This window comes from Daucus carota, chromosome 2 (genome assembly GCF_001625215.2).
Source record: "Daucus carota subsp. sativus chromosome 2, DH1 v3.0, whole genome shotgun sequence".
Classification (NCBI taxonomy): Eukaryota; Viridiplantae; Streptophyta; class Magnoliopsida; order Apiales; family Apiaceae; genus Daucus; species Daucus carota.
The window spans coordinates 27,154,519-27,171,445 of record NC_030382.2 but is presented as its reverse complement, the minus strand read 5'-3'; the positions used below and the strand labels follow the sequence as shown (position 1 = coordinate 27,171,445).

The 16,927-nt window shown below is 34.7% G+C and overlaps 2 protein-coding genes and 1 non-coding gene across 3 annotated transcripts; 1 reads left to right on the top strand and 2 right to left on the bottom strand.

The window, feature by feature from the left end:
• Window positions 1-158: 158 nt before the first annotated feature.
• Window positions 159-4,132, bottom strand: LOC108207270 (protein FAR1-RELATED SEQUENCE 5-like). The gene is made up of 5 exons (XM_017377730.2): window positions 4,033-4,132; window positions 2,022-2,880; window positions 1,629-1,905; window positions 878-1,441; window positions 159-776 (listed from the first exon to the last, which is right to left on the bottom strand). The coding sequence occupies exons 1-5, from the start codon at window positions 4,130-4,132 to the stop codon at window positions 159-161; spliced, it is 2,418 nt and encodes an 805-aa protein (XP_017233219.2).
• A 2,796-nt stretch (window positions 4,133-6,928) lies between these two features.
• Window positions 6,929-16,169, bottom strand: LOC108209819 (probable NOT transcription complex subunit VIP2). The gene is made up of 14 exons (XM_017380953.2): window positions 16,004-16,169; window positions 14,852-14,992; window positions 13,533-13,641; window positions 13,261-13,439; window positions 12,636-13,017; window positions 11,504-11,710; window positions 11,317-11,418; window positions 9,563-9,651; window positions 9,307-9,486; window positions 7,873-8,298; window positions 7,728-7,780; window positions 7,599-7,640; window positions 7,289-7,433; window positions 6,929-7,193 (listed from the first exon to the last, which is right to left on the bottom strand). Exons 2-14 carry the CDS (start codon window positions 14,867-14,869, stop codon window positions 7,134-7,136), a joined length of 1,992 nt encoding a protein of 663 aa, XP_017236442.1. The 5' UTR covers window positions 14,870-14,992; window positions 16,004-16,169; the 3' UTR covers window positions 6,929-7,133.
• On the top strand, window positions 13,533-13,613 carry LOC135151001 (small nucleolar RNA snoR35). Its single transcript, XR_010289454.1, has one exon. It is a non-coding gene; the product is annotated as a small nucleolar RNA snoR35 (small nucleolar RNA).
• Window positions 16,170-16,927: the final 758 nt, after the last annotated feature.

Here is a 16,927-nt window from a genome sequence, read left to right as displayed (position 1 = left end):
ACAAATCACCAAGTCTTTTGACAAATCACCAAAAATCTTTAAACAAATCACTTAGTAAACAATAAAAATCATCAATTACACATTAAAAATCACCAAAAAAATTAAACACAGATATAACATCAAATATCCATGTAACTAGAAACAAAAAATTTTAAACATCATGATGATATCTCTGTATCCACTCCATTCATAACTTCCTCTTCAACAATTTTCTTCTTTTTAGGGCATGTTCTTTGGTCATGAACAGTAGAACCACAGAGTTTGCATTTCCGCTTCTTTTTTTCAACTTGTTTTATCGCTTTCTCCCTTTCGCTAAGAAGCCTCTTCAGACCGGACCCTTTATTCTTGCATTGTACTGGTGGATGAATGGTTATCTCCCCAACTGGTTTGTTACCTATCAAGTTCCCCAAGAAATCTTTCTTGTTAAAGCTTGCACCATCATTAACAAAAGATACATGTAATTCCTTTACTGTGGTACTGATTTGCTTAAGTTTGACAAGATCTATCCCTGCTACAGTCACACACTTGTGAAATGTAAACCACACATTTGCTAATTCTGCAGAAACAGATTCCTTGTTCTGATGATCATCCAATAAGCCAAACATTTGTAGTGAAGCCTTATTTTCTGCATTTTTCATCCACCGGTTGAGAACAAGACGCCTAGGTATCTTTACCACTTCGAAATGATTAAGTGCACAAAATGCATGCCGACAAAGAATCCCACACATAAGAAATTTCTTACAGGAGCAATTAGCATGTGTTCTGCTAACTTCAACCTATAAAAGACAAGAAACAGTCAAGCTTCAAAATTAAAAAAATCATCAACTCAATACAAGAAAAAAAATCTGCTTATCTTAAAAATGAATGTAACAATAACCTTGAAAAGCTTATCTTTCATTTTCACGTCCTTCATTTCATAACACTTCATACCATTAATCTCAGGACCAATAGTTTGAATTCGCATATCATCACGAGCTGCCAAAATTTCCTCTTGAATTTTGTAAAAAATTTCACGAGTGTACAACTCTGCTGCATCATCCTCAAGAAATAATGTAGAAATTGTGGCTGGTTTGGCAGATGAATCCACATGATTCAAATTCTTAGTTTCATTACGTTGTTTATCCATGGCACTTTCGAACCGAATGTAAAACTCAGACAATGTACTTCCACTTTGATGAAACTGGCTAAAAAAAAAGTTTTCACTCTCCGACCTCGACGTCGTCCTAATCAGCCCATACATTGGTTTATCACGAAAATATGCAGGGATCCATGACTCCCTCATAGCATACAAATATGATAACCAAGCATGATCTTCCAACTTAAACTCATCCATTACGGATTTCCAACCCTCCTCAAACTCAGCAGGCTCTATCGTTGATGACCATATATACTTTTTTATCTTTTCCATAAAATCTGTTTCTTTGCATAAGAAGTGGCCAAGCTAAAACAAGTAAAATGGAGCAAAATTAAAAATAGATCAAATTGGACACAACAAAACATAATATACTGCATCTGAACTAAAAACTGATCAAATTGGACACAACAAAACATAATATATTGTATCTGCACTCAACATTTTAAACACAAAAATCACAATGGATATTACAAATAACTAAGACAATATATACCTTAGCAGGAAACTTTTCAGTGATATGCCACATGCACAAACGGTGCCTGGACGCAGGAAATTCATCGGTTGCTTTAAAACATTCAGGTACGGCTTGTTTCATAGCAGGACACTGATCCGTGACTAAAACAACGGGATTTCTCCTCATAGCTTTCAACATTGCATTAAACGCCCAAGTAAAATTTGTCACATCTTCTCTCGAAAGAAGAGTGGATGCAAATGTGACGCACTTATTGTGCTTATCAACACCAGTAAAGGGGGCAAACACCATATTGTACCTAAAACAGAGGGGTCGAGTTACAAAATAAAATACAGAGTGCAAAAATCTCAGAAGAATAGCTTTAATAAATAAAATCACCACTTGTAAACTCGAAAAAAACAAAATGCTACTTACTTATTTGTATTAAATGTTGGATCAAAAGAAACAGCGTCTCCATATAGTTCATAATTTCTTCTTGCCGTCGAATCAGCCCAGAATAGTTTGGTAAGATTGCCAGCTAGGTCAACATCATACTCGTAGAAAAACATGGGGTCTGTTTCTTGCAAAACCTTGAACTTGTCAATAATCATTTGACCATCAGCTTCACCAATAAAAGCTTTCATATCTCTATCAAAATTCCTAAAATCTCTCGACGTACCTCCAACATTTTCATAACCTTTAACTAACTCTTTCATCATCCTAAAAGATTTGCTTGCACCAATATTGACTTTACTAGCATCAAATACAAAATTCATAGAACAAGTCGACATTTTACGACGTCCTTTTAAAAAATGCCTAGAACCTTCAGGAACCAATGAATGATTATGAGCTTCAACAAAATTAGAAACAAAATATATGTTCCCTGGAGCAAATCGTAACACCAATTTTGCATCACAACCACATCTCCCTGACATAGTCCTCTTTTTACGTGCTTTGCCCTTGCTGCAATCTAAAGATTTCTTCTTAATTTCAGTAAAACCAGCTCTATTACAAAGAAGGTACTTGCTTATTACAGTCTCATCGTCAGAATCTGTTTTTTGAGCACTACGACGTATATCGAATCCACTCAACAGTGCATAATCCTTATAAAAAGCAATACCAGACTCCAAAGATGGAAAAGATTTTTTAACAAACGGTTTTAGATGATCTTCACAAACAGGAATATAGTACTTTCGGCCACCTGGACTAATGGTACAACTAGAATCAACTTCTTCATTTTGAAACGAACCATGGCTGTTACTTATACCAGAGATTTCTTGGCCAAAACTAACAGCTACAAAAAAATTTGTATTCAAAACATCAATCAAAAGAACACTAAATATAAATACACAACAAAAACTAAACAAACATAGTAATCAACAAAATCCGAACTAAAAATCACTAAAAACACAAAATCATTAGTTAATATTAAAAAAAATAACTCATAAATACATTTAAAAATCAAACTACTGTAAAAATCATAAATCACTAGTGTACTCAACTGAAGATAAAAGTACATAAGAACAAAAATCACTCACAAAACATATGTAATCACCACTAAAATAAAATTTCTACAAAACTTTAAATTAAAGCAAAATATCAAAATTAGACTAAACAATAAAACAAAATTCAAATTAGACAAAAACACCACAGGAAAATAAAAATCACTATTAAAATAAGAGATATCCAATAGGTTATCATAAGTTAAACATATAGAAAAATATAAAACCTAGAATCACTAAATAATACACATAAAATCATCAGTTAACATATAAAAAATAGCTCATGAACACATTGAGAAAACAAAACAACTGCGAAAGTTGAAAATCACTAACATACAACATAGAATCACATTAACACTAACACATAGCTCATGAACACATTAAAGCAAACAAAAACCTGTAAATACAGAAAATCGCTAACATACAACATAGAAGACAAAATTTTACAATAATACACAATACGATTATACTTAGAATCAATGAAAACAAATTTGATTGAACTACCTTGATTCGAGCTAATCTTCAGCAGATCCTCAGTAATCATGATTAAACTATGATGAAACGCTTTCGTCTAATCTCTAATTAAATTTCGACTAAACGAAGATGAGGTTCATATGAGATGAGAGAGACGAAGACATAGAAAAAAAAGAAAGAGAAGAGAGAGAAAACAGACAGAATAAATGTACATATCTCTGTTTTGTATATTTCACAAAAATGAATGTAATGTAATTTTGTGCGGCTGTGATTATTCTGATATTAAATTATTGAGTGGCTGAGATTAGATCCCATATCTCACCTAAATTTGGGATCTCATATGAGCAAAAGCCTATATATATATATATATAACACTACTCCAATACAAACCCTCTTATTCTAGAAACTAAAAACCCTGCAATATCACTAAATTCTAAACACAATATCGCTAAATTTTTTAACAACCCCACCTCCACCTCCATCTTCTCCGCCTAAGCCTCCACTTCTGGCACCATCATTTCCGCCGCTCCCTCCACATTTGTCGCCCACTACCATCCCGTTCACGTCCATTATCCTTCCATTCCTCCTCCATCGTCTCTACCACCAATGTCCACCCACCTCCACCTCTTCCACCACCTTCATCTCGACCTTTGTCATCATCACCTCCACCTCGACACTTCCACCACCAACATCTTCACCTCCACGCGCTATCTCAGGTCCTACCTTCGCCATAACTCCATCTCGACCTCCACCTCCCCCACCCCCGCATCCTCTATGCCTTCGTCCCCTCCATCCACACCACCTTCTTCTCCACCACCGTCATCACCACCAGAATCAACAAACAAAAACAGATCTGGAGGTTTGCATCAAGTTCTGGAGATTTTTACGAATATCACTAATTTCTACAGAGGATATCACTAATTTCTAAAGCGGATATCACTAAAATGTATAGATGATATCACTAAATGGTATATCGGAATATCACCGATTTTTGTAAAAATATCAGGAGCGGGTGGTAGAGGTGGTGGTGATGATGGTGAAATCGGAAACAATGACATGAGTGGCAGTGTTGGTAGGAGCGTGTGGGCATAGATGTGATAGTAGAGGTGGAAGGAGAATAGGGAGATAAAATGGGGTTGATGAAAGAGAGAAGGAAGAGAAAGAATGGGGTAGATCTGGGTGGGTGGTTACTGCTGGGTTACAATTAAGTGTAAGTGAGTGCCTTTAGTAATTTAAGGAGTTTCAATAGTGGTTTTTAGTTTTTATTTTAAGATTGATTTCTATATGATCATGAGCCTATATATATATATATATATATATTGCACGATTAATTTTTATGTGCCTGTTTGGTAACAGAAAATAAGCGTTTCTTTCCGTAATTGTCAATAATTATGATTTGTTCTTGAACTTCCTTTGTGCTTTTAAGTTCATCACTATCACCGAGATGTTGTCCTTGTTTCCCTTCTGAAGAGCAAGCATTGAGAGGTATTCTGTTGCGGCATGGCAGCAGGGATCAACTCCTTGTCCTTTGTTTAGATTAGTAATGTGCCCGTTATTTTTATCCAAAGCAAGACATGTCTTCTAGCCACTTCACAAGCTTCTTGATTTGTCATGACATATGTCGTTGGCCGATCAAGGCACTTGTCATCTCTAGCTCGGGGTACAATTTTATAAATGTGCGGAACATATGTTTGTGTTACATAACAATAGTATGACTATGTTCGCTCTTTAGACGTAATTCAATTTTTTAATAAGTTCTGCACATAAAATGGTGAAATATTTTCCAATTTGGGATTTTAGTCAATGTTAATAGGATGTTTGAATGATCCAGATGTGCGGGACAGTAGCGGTTTTCTGTCTGGCACTGGGTTAACTGAACTTGTTTTTCTTACCAAGGTGAATGCGTGGGGGAACATCTTTCATGTATTTTCTACAGGACACGTAGAAGGTCCTGCAATCTTAGCAAAGAAGCAATTAAACCAGTAGATAGCATGTTGTTGTGGTTGAGTTTTGCATTCGAAAGTGTGGATTGTATCACAAGAGGGATGATAGAAGTACAGGATAAAAGTGCAGAACATAAGCAATCAATGGAGTAACAAGTTGCAAGATATACATGATTGTATAACATAAACGAAGGTATGTGTTATTAGACATTTTTTAGGAAGAAATAAGTAATGTGCTGCAAATGGAAGATGTTATCGTCGATCCTTGTACAAAGACGAAATAGTGAAAAGAAATTAAAAAATGATACAAATGTTGCAGGACAGAAATGCAAACTGAACTCCTAAAAATATTCATGTAAGTAACTGTCGCGTGATTCACGTTGCACGCACAGACAAGACCAACAAAACAGAGTACCGTGGCTAAATGTATGAAATAAAAAAATTATATATTTTAAAAACAAAACAGATATTACTACCATCCATTGGATTAATTCAAAATGGATGGCTTGGATTTGGACTCCAAGACTCCAAAAAATTATAAGACTCCAAATAACTTTTGTATATATATATATATATATATATATATATATATATATATAGGCACTTGCTCAAATGAGAACTTTCTTAAAATGAGAACCGTGAGAACTTTTGTAATTTATCAAAATCTCATTAATTTGAAGGGCCCCGCCAGGGGCACCTTCACAAAAAATGTATATCATTAAGGTCTCCACCTAGCTAGCCGAAAAAAAAAAAAAAAAAAAAAAAAAAAAATCACTGATGACGTGACAGTGGACTTTTTTTTTGAATTTTTTTTTTTGAATAGCTAGGAAGAGATTAGTTTTATATACATTTTTTATATTGGGTACCCACTAGTTTGATGTTTAGATTAGCCAAAATATGATAAATTAAGGAAGTTCTCACGGTTCTCATTTTAAGAAGTTCTCACTGGAGTAACCCTCTATATATATATAATGTGTGGGTGTGTGTGTGTAACAGCCTATTTAACAATTCAATTCAATATAGAAGCTTATTTGCAACAACTGAAACTGCTTCTTACTCTAGGTCTCAAGACTCAAATTGCAAAAGCAGTAAATGCATTCACACATTAAGTAATTTACCTGCTAAATTAAAAGTTCAAAATTTTCCTTCTTCCAGCTTGAATTGAAAAGCGAGAATTTCACTTCTTCCTCCATAGCTTGATGAACACAGAAGCTCACCATCTATCTGCTCTAACATATTATATAGCTCTTAAACTTCCCTCAGGAGTAGGAAGGAGAAGAACGTTCATTTGTAATTTGAAATCCTGATTGGGTGGATCATATTACATTTGGATACAGCAGCAAGATACTATTTTAGCTTCAGCATTTCAAGAAATAAACTTAACTAGATAAAATTTATCAACAAAATCTAGATGACCCGAACGTTTCAATTCAAATGTTTTCTGATTTTAATTTTGTATGCAATACTGATATACGTTTAAACATTTTACTAGAAATGCTGATTAGTAGCTGCTTACAAGTTACAATTGTGAAACTCAGGGAAAACTAAATCTGCAAACTGACTCTGGCTTTCTAACCAATGATCGATAAAAAAAAACTGATACTTTACATCAAAATCTAAGACTGATTTCAATGCGGAGGTAGAGCAGGTCTCTTTTCCAGCAAATCATAGTGGACAACAAAACTATCCTGTAGCCGCAAAAAGAAATTATCCGATTAGGGTACTAGTATCAATTAAAAGTTTATAACAAATCAGGGGGGGTACACCACAAAAGAGCACCAACCTTGCGAATTGTTTCCCATGTATTTGGGTCAAAACATATATAAGACCCTCTTTCATATGTGTTTGTCTTCACCAAAGGCTCCATGTTGGCTGCCCGCATAAACCAGCACCGCTGCTCTCTGTGATAAAACCATCCCCTGTGATATCTGCCAACATTAAATGAAACAGCAATGAGAAACAGCAGTGGAGCCCCGACGCTAACTAATTGGAATGTAGAGCTGGTGTCCACAGTGGTGCTGGAATAATAATCTTCAACAATACAAGCTTAACATAAGAATTAGCAAAGTATGGTCATAACTGCGTAAACATACAATTCATTTGCAGCATATAATTGTGCCTCCTCTTTTGGCATGCTGCATTAAAACGTACAAATACAGATTAGTTCTGTGATCCAGAATGACCAAAAAAGATTAATAAGAGATTTGAGTTGCGATACACACCTGTAGAATATATAGAACAATGTGTCCAACTGGAACTTTGAAAAATAGACTTGCTGCAATCACAAATATTTAAGAAACATTGATTAGAAAGTGCAAATAAAAGATCACTGAAGTAGTCAAAAAATGAGATCTACGAGTGGCATACATATAGGGAAGGTGGTTGTTTGGCATAATAACACTGGGGCACAGCAAACTCTGGATCACCCTTGGCAGGCTCATCAGACCAGGGGGAACCAAATCCTTTGTGCAGATTTTCTGCAGAATTCAAGTTTAATCCAAGCGTTGTCAAATCAATTCCAAGAGCAAGAGATGTAAGATCAGGGTCACTCATCCTTATTACGCTCAACAAGCCGAGCAAACCATATTGATCTGAAGGAGCTTGTGCAGTCTGCACAGACTTAATGCCCTGATCCCTATGTGACTGACTGCCCGCAGAAATTTGTTGGAGGCGAAACTGGGATGAATTTTGGTTCTGTTGGTATTGCTGCATAAGCTGGTCATATGATCCCATACCAGAAACAGAATTTGGAGAATTAAGGGGCCGTAACCCTATGCCTGAGGATCCTGTGGTCTGAGCCAATATAAATTAAGAAACAGCTATAATTAGAACTCTTAAGATGTATACCCACAGTCTACACCAAAAAAAATATAATCATAATAATAATAAGCTATCTAATAGAGTATAGAAATGCATTAAAAGAATTATAATAATAATAAGCACAGATTGAGAGGGATGGCAGTTGATTTCTCCATTAAACATATTGCTCTTGCATAATAAATAACGTTGTCCAGGAAAATTGTGGCCCTCGTTATGATAACCATATCAATGATTCTAGTGTGGTGCTTGGTTATTTTATACTAATCACTAGATTATGCTACGATCCATTCTTCCTCACACGGTTTTAGCTCACTCTATTCTCTCACTTCCATAATTCCTACACTCCTCAACCCCCCCCCCCCCCCCCCCCACAAAAAAAAAAAAAAAAAAAAAAAAACCTCTTGTATCCTCGATGGTTTATTATTCTCTCCCACCTTCAATTTATTTTACAATGTATCCTTTTGTTCACATCACCTTCTACCTCAACAAAACACTATGTAAGTGTTAAATCAACTGGTTTCTTAGGTGTACTAATCACTGGGTGAAAAAGAACATCAGTGCAGACTCACGGAACAGGTATATTTGCATAAGCCAATGAAGCTATTAAACGCAATATTTGGTAACGCTACGATGCTTTAAGAAAATCTGAGCGACAGAAAAACATAGGCCAGCAGAAGCATCTTAAGAAGGAAAGAAGTGGGGATCCTGTGATTAACCACTTTGACTGCAACAAATTATTTCCTTCCAACAGCAATGAGAGAACATAAACACATATTTTATTTTGATTCAATGACAAGATCTAACCACCAGCCACCACACTAGTAAAAATTAAGAAGAAAGAAGACCGGAATATTAGTAAGACACTAGCAAGTTTATAAAAATTTGTAAACTAGCAAAGCAGAACTACTAGAGAATCATGGAGTTTTTGATGAGTGGCATAAGGTGCTCTGGGGAAAAAATCTAGACACACTGCTTACGCACCTGTGAATGAAAGTTAGAATGTGACGAGGGGAACAAGTCGGAACCATGCATATGGAGCAGGTCTTGGTTGTTTACATTTGAAAAGGAGACACTGCTGCTACTTGCTGAGGGAGCATGTTGCTTTTGTTGTGGGTGATGAGATGAAAACCCTCCCAAGTTAAATCCAGCAGATCTTCCCATCTGAATAGTGGGTGCAAATTTATTAAACATAAAGCATCAGAAAATTCATAAGTATAACAGTAGCGCAAAAACTTACAGAGAAGTGCTGAGGCTGCATCATAGATACATTACTGTCATGGAGTTGTTCTTTCTGGTGAATGTCCATAGAAAACTCGGCATTTCCACCTAAGTTCAAAAATCAAATGAGAGAAGAAACAATGTCTCTAAAATGCATGTGACCAAATTGGCATTAGCATGAACTAAATCCTCAGAAAAGATGAACTATTTTAGTCTTCATGGTTTAAACGAACCAGATTGAATTAAGCTTTGGTTGATCAAGCTAATTTCAGATCATGACAAAAGTTTCAATTGGTTTTGTATTCCAAATGAAAACTAGATGCACAGGGAAGTATAGAGAGAACAAAGATAGGATTTATTAAAACAAGCTGATGGGTAGAAGTATTTATCTAAGATATTACTCTCTTTATCTTTTCATTGTAAATTCTATGGTAATGATTAAATAGACACGTATTCGAAACATTACATGAATTTATTGATGAAAAATCACAGAAAGGCATTCTAAAATCAAATATATTTCTGTTTTAAGCCATTTGTTAAATATGACAAGGCAACGGATTACTCTGCCCAGACCAACAGAGTCCTAAAATGAACAAAATTCATGTCAGTAGAATATGAGTTTCCTTCACTATTATGTAACAGGATTGTATAACGTTGATGTTTTAGACGATGTAATTTACCTAGCGTTCCCAGTTGTGATAATATTTAGTAACTATTCATTGTATATATGATTTTATTTTATTTTTTACAGTGCACTCTCTTTTGAGGACTGCTTTGCCTACCAACCTGCCCCCAAGAAGTCGGGGTTAGAAAACTTAAGGCAGCAAGGCACCAACGCTTCATTAACATTTTGTAATGGGAAGGCCATTGGGTTTGCTTTCGTAATCCAAGTTGACTATGTATGACTAAACGATTAAACCAGTTAACGTGAAGTTTGAGCATAGGAAATATCAAAGACTTTTGCTTATTTAAACTTATGATTGCCTTTAATGATCAATTGTTTGGCATGAGTAATTCTTCTAAAATTTGGACAAATCTCCACTATAATTAAGGAAGCCGAATATGCAAAAGTTTGGTCGTTGGTTATATAAAACTATTATGTGTGTGTGTGTGTGTGTGTGTGTGTGTGTGTGTCAACATTCCAGGGAGGTACTCCTTATATGGAGTTACATAGTACACCATTGTAAATCATCAATTTTATTATAAATTCTATTATAGAATACATATAAAACGTGATTCTAATTTAGAATACTATAATATATATCTATTTTAAGTAATTTAACACTTAAAATTTGATGAAAAATAGTATATTTTCGAAACTGATTCTACAACAGAATAATTCTGGATGATTATTATTCTGTTATAGAATCATGTTTAGATATTGCATAATTTTAGATGATTTTTGGAACAAAAAAATTGTATAACTTCATTTCCAGTTTAATAATCAAAATTTGTAATTATATTCCATAAAAAATATAATAGAATATATATTATGTATATATTTATAATGGTGTGCTACGTAACTCTATATAAAAGAGTATGCTATGGAGTGCTACCCATATATATATATATATATATATATATATATATATATATATATAACACCTGTGTAATCACGGGTTATTAGCTAGTATAATATTAGTAACGCAACGGATAAATTCTATTACAGAGTAAAAGAGAAAGGAGTAATGACATGCATATTGCTCCTAGGTCACACAAGCCAATGTTTGTATTGGTGCAATTGTAACTTTAAATATTTGTCTGTATATGCACCTTTAAATCCAGGCAATGCCGGAAAATCTTCATTTTGGATGCTAAACTCTTGATTTTGCTGAACAATTGGACTGACACCAAGGCCCTGTTTTCGCAATGAACCTGAAACATTCATTGTTTTGATGTTTAATATTAGAAGTGCTTAAGCTAAAATCATTTAGTGGGATTAAAGAACATATCAAGGTACCTATTTGCCCCTGAGGTCCTCCAGAAGAACTTGGTCGACTGGTCAGCTGGGGAAAATCATTTATGTTGAAAGGAGCTCCATCATTGGTGTTCACATCATTCAACATCCCCATTGAGTTCATACTGTTAACTGATTGAACATGATTCTGAGATAGCTGACCACCACTAGGATAGGAGTTTCCCAACATAGATATTACCTGTGGAGAAGCTGAATCCAATAGTGGCCATTATTATTACACATATACCAATCCCCAAATAAAATGCACTGATCTCTACTCACAAACATCACTGTACATATTAAAGAGTTTACAGACCAGGTTAAATTCAATATCATTGAATACATTCTAGAAGTGCATATAGGAACGTTGTATAATGTAACCAAGAAAAGAAAGTAATAGGTATGCTTTAATTAACAAATACAAATAGAACTTTTAAAGCTTGACTAAACCTTAAACTTTTTAGCACTGCGGGCCCTGGGCTCGAGCCATGAAGGCAAAGGCTAAAAAAATCCAGTTGACTTGCATAAAAATCATAATAACATCTAACACATGTATGATTATCATTTCTTCATTTTATAATAGGTATCAACAATTTCTGATACAAAACTTTTAGACTCAATTGGGATTTGGGATGCAATAATCATCTGCAACAGTAATTAATTCCATAAACATTCAGATCCCACCACAACTTATTTCTTTCCACATATGATGTCTCAAAGAACATGTGCACAGCAGCCGAATACAATTATATAGGAGTATCTGTCTTATTGTTGAAAATTTTATATCCTTCACTGAAACCATCATTGTTGAATCCAAGTTCAATGACGGTTCGTACACACATCCAGCTGTAATCATGTTTACCCAATTATTTTTGTCCTCTGCTAGAAATTATGTCTACACCAAGCATCTAAGAAATAATTGCACATACAACTAAGATTCTTTGACCTGAAACTTTGTTATATCTACATATCTGTACAGAGATGTGCATCCAAACAATTTACTGACATGTTCCTCTAAATATTGGAAAAAAAACATGATAGTTTTTAGAATTACATGATACATGAAAAATTCCTGATGATCTCAAAATTTAAACTTCACCATCCAAAAATTAAGAAATAAGTGCATGACATATACCTTGTTGAAGAACTCCACTCATTAATCTATTTGACCCTTGCACATTCAGATTTCCAGAACCACTATTCCCTGTAAGATTTAACCGTGAAGCAAAACCAGGAACGGATAATCCCCCACCCGAACTCAAATTTCTCGAAATGTTGCCTCCTCCAACCATGTTCCCCACTGAACTTGTTATACGAGGACCAGCATTCCCTAACATTGGAGAAACTCCCAGCCCCGCAACAGCACTACGGTTTCCGATTGCTGCAGATGTTGGGAGGATCCCAGGAATTGAACCACCAATGCCATTTGCAGTACTTCCATAACCAGGATTTCCAACAACACCCATGGCACTCCTATTCGTCATCCCAGAGTGACCATGTGCACTACCATGTGATATCTGCAATATTAAGACCAGTAGCAGCATTAAACAAGCAACTAATTTTAAGCTCACAAGCATTGATATTGTATTGTGCTAAGAATGTTATAATTCTATATTATATGCCACTCAAATGTCTTGTGCCTGTTCATTATCTACCGGTTTTGCTCAACTGGATTAGCCTAATATAAAGATTAATTACATATTGAGAATTGCTACAAGAAACTTGTGTGCTCCATTGTTCACAAAACTTACTAAATATACCTGAGAAAGAGCAACGGGCAAATTGTTTGATGCAAATCTTCCACCAGAAAGGTTTCCTGTTGCTTGTTGAACATTACTTGATGGAATATTGTTTATCGTTGTGTTCCTTGACCCAAGTGTTCCCTGCATGTTGGGAACGTTGAAACTCCCATGAATGTTTTGTAAGCCCTGAAGATTTCCTGAAAGGAACAAAAAAAAGGATTTACAACTAGATAGGGTATCAGAATTAAAAGAAAAAAGAAAAAAAAAACTAAGCCTGCAAATCCACTAACCGGTGTGATGATAAACAGGAGAAGCTGCACCAGATTGAGAAGAAAACGAATTTGCAAATGAGCGGCCTGTATTTTCCTGAAGATTTGAAGCTGAACCGTTGAAAGATGACTGCAAGTTTCATCAATTCATAATTGTTAGTGAAAGAAACATGCATTCTTTAAATAACATCTAGAGCAAATCATGAAGTACCGTCAACCACTTCTGTTACACACCAGCGATATTTATCCAAGAGTTGAGAGAGTAAATATTACTTATATCTGACAGTTGTAACTTGTAACCCAAAACATGAACACCAATACCTTGTGCGTGTATTGAAACAAATTACAAACATCAAATAGGTCCAAAAAAATTTAAACCCTGCTTAGATCCTTGCGGTACTTCAGCACCTTTACTATGCATAGAGCTTTTGTACCAAAATTGCAAATAGAGGACACACACAAACTTCTAGCATTATAATATTGCCAAGAGAACCTATAAAAATTGATTAAACATGCTTCCCTTGCTTATTTTGCCAAGAAAATGATATCAGTGTCCCAAAGATTCAGCTCATAGCGATGCATGCAAACAAGCCATTTCCCAAAAAAATAATAATAAAGAATTGCTCAAGCGCTAGTTCAGGCCGATATTTGCAGAAGTATATACTAGTAATTAAAGCCATGCTCACAAGAATTGATAGATTTCACTCAAGAAAGGTTACAAAAGACTAGAATACATATGATCAAATTCCATCATACTGCAATATTCACAGAAAAAAGACATATAATACCTTAATATAATATAATTCAACGAGAGCAATGTGATACCGAAATTTGCTTCAAAATCATTCGTAGCACCGACATTTCAAGGATTTCCGGTTGACATATATACATGTGCACTCAAGTATGTTATATAGTCAATACTCAAATGCAAGTAGCATTAGATTTCTCAGCAAGTGAAAATTAGAATGATAATATACATGTCACAATATCATTAGGAAATAAATATCATGATTTTTATGCATGGTGCATAGATTTATTGATATATATTCTACCATAAGGAATTTGAATCAAAAATGTGAATCAGACTCCTCAAGAATCATACTTCAATAACAAATAATACAGTCTGTCAACATAATTCTTCAATGAATATATATACTGCTGCAGCATGCAGTGCACAAGTATATTTTGGGGTCAAGGTGTAGAGAAAGAAAAAAACAATGTGACCAGAGCAAATAAGCCACTGTGCAACAACAATTTCTTATACACAAAATAGAGTGGAGATTACTAGCAATAAGAACAAGTCAATGAAATGTTTGCATATCTAAAAGATGGAGGAGTACATTTAGTAACCCTGACATCGCATAAACATCAAAAGGTCATGCAGAAAATCGTTCCAACTCAAGTAGCGGCTTTTCTTCTATGTGCAGGCAAGATAATTCTGGTTTCGATTATGTAATCACTGCAAACAATCCGCGTACAATCTGTAGAAAGGAACACGATTAGAGCAGGCATATAAAACACACAAGGAACGTGACAAAACCATATGATTTAACATGGTCTGCCATGTGCAATATATACAAAAGACAAGATGCAACAAAAGCGGGCATTCAAGAACAAGTTGATACTCTACAATTAACAAAGCTTCGCACAGAGAGAAATAAATGTGCATACAAAAGTACACATTGAAAGTTGACAATCATCTACAAGAATACAACTCCTCTAATTGTACCTCACTTGTTAATAAGTACTATTTTCTTTCAATGTAAAGAGTAATCATGTTGCACACTACCCCAAATACCAACTAGTTCGCGCAATAGACTAGGAAGTCTCTAGAAAAATTATATAATAAGACTCCGCTTTTGAAACCTCATTCCTCTCAAGAAAGAGGCGGGCTTCAATCTATCACAGAAATTTACAACCTAAATTGGAGAGAAAAAAAAGAATCACAAAACATTGACATAAGTAAATCATACATAATTTCTCCGGCCTAAACTGATCAAAGACAAGAACCGAAAACAATCAACTCAAAATTTTGCATATATATAAGTTGCCACCTCACCCTCACTTGAGCGACATTATATGCATATACAAGAACTTCACCGTTGCATCCATATACAGAATGCAAAAATATCAAAAATAATCAACATTCGACACAAATGTACAACGTATACTGTACAAGTATCAATTAATTAAAGAAAGGCAACGAAACAAGCACTTCAAAAGTAGTAAAAGGAAAAAACAAGCGAAAGAGATATAAAAACATATCGAGTCACTGCTTCCAAAGCGCCACAGAAAAATTCAATCACAAAAATGCACAGATACCTAATTTCTGAATCGAAAATTTACGGTATCGCAAGAAGAAATAAGAACGTAGCGGCGCTTTAAACCCTAACTTGACAAGTACCTCGAATTCAAGAGGCACACACATAGATAGATAAAATTGAAGAGATATATGTGTAGATACGAAATGAGAGAGAGAGGGAAATGATTACCGGAAATTAAAGACGAAGAGCGGATCTGTGAGACGACGGTGAGAGCGTTGCTAGTGATGTGTGTGTGTGTGTGAGAAAAAGTGGAGGATCGAAAAAGAGAAGAGGGGATATGTGAAAATAATAGTGGTGTTTTCGAGGTTAACCCCCTAATCAAAATTACGGCCTTAAATCCAAAATTATACGCGACTCAATTTATTCCCAGACTCTGTAGCGTAACGTGAAAAGTTGTGAAGTTCGACTCAATTGTTGAACCGGTGTCACGAGTTTATATTTTGAAATTTGTTACTTTAATTATATTTTTAACATTATTTTGTTAGTGATTTCAATATTATAAATTAAAATTTGATTATAAATATTAACTGACTGATTATATTTTTTATAAAATTTAGTTTTTACTATTTTTTATATTTTAATTGTTAATAAAATAATAAATATTTTTATTATCTATATGTAGATATTTTTCAAGTATTGATATGTACTAATGTGTTTTTCGATTAATTTTAAATTATAATTTTTATTACTTTTCATATATTTTAAATCATAATTTTTATTAATATGTACTAATGTCTTGAAATAAAACGTCAGAGTTAAATAAAAAGGACTATAGGATAGTTTGTGTTTGTAAAGTACAACATCTTATATAATGGTTTGTGTTAGGAATATGTTAAGTTTGATCATAAGTTGTAACATCCTACATCGCTTAGATAAAGAGTTCTTGGGCTTTTATAAGCACAAGCAAATAACTAATGTATACTAATTTGCTAGCACTTTTGACCCAACATGTGGTGGGTTGTTGGGTCCGGTATGCATCTAGTTGCGGGTTTGCGATGTTATAAATGGTATCAGAGCTCTACCCGGCCGGAAGTGCCAAGGCACTGCCCGGGTTCCGCAAGTTTGATTGTGTCCTCGACGAGGACGTCGAGC

Bases quoted from the DNA above. Each gene is read 5' to 3' on its own strand.
- LOC108207270 (XM_017377730.2), bottom strand. From the start codon at position 4,132: ATGGACGTGAACGGGATGGTAGTGGGCGACAAATGTGGAGGGAGCGGC. The intron at 2,881-4,032 runs GTGGGGTTGTTA...ATTTTTTTGTAG, and splicing joins CGGAGAAGATGGAGGTGGAG to CTGTTAGTTTTGGCCAAGAA. The intron at 1,442-1,628 runs GTATATATTGTC...TACTTGTTTTAG, and splicing joins CTGAAAAGTTTCCTGCTAAG to CTTGGCCACTTCTTATGCAA.
- LOC108209819 (XM_017380953.2), bottom strand. The intron at 11,419-11,503 runs GTACCTTGATAT...TGAATGTTTCAG, and splicing joins AGGACCTCAGGGGCAAATAG to GTTCATTGCGAAAACAGGGC. The intron at 7,781-7,872 runs GTATGCCACTCG...TTGTGATTGCAG, and splicing joins AACAACCACCTTCCCTATAT to CAAGTCTATTTTTCAAAGTT.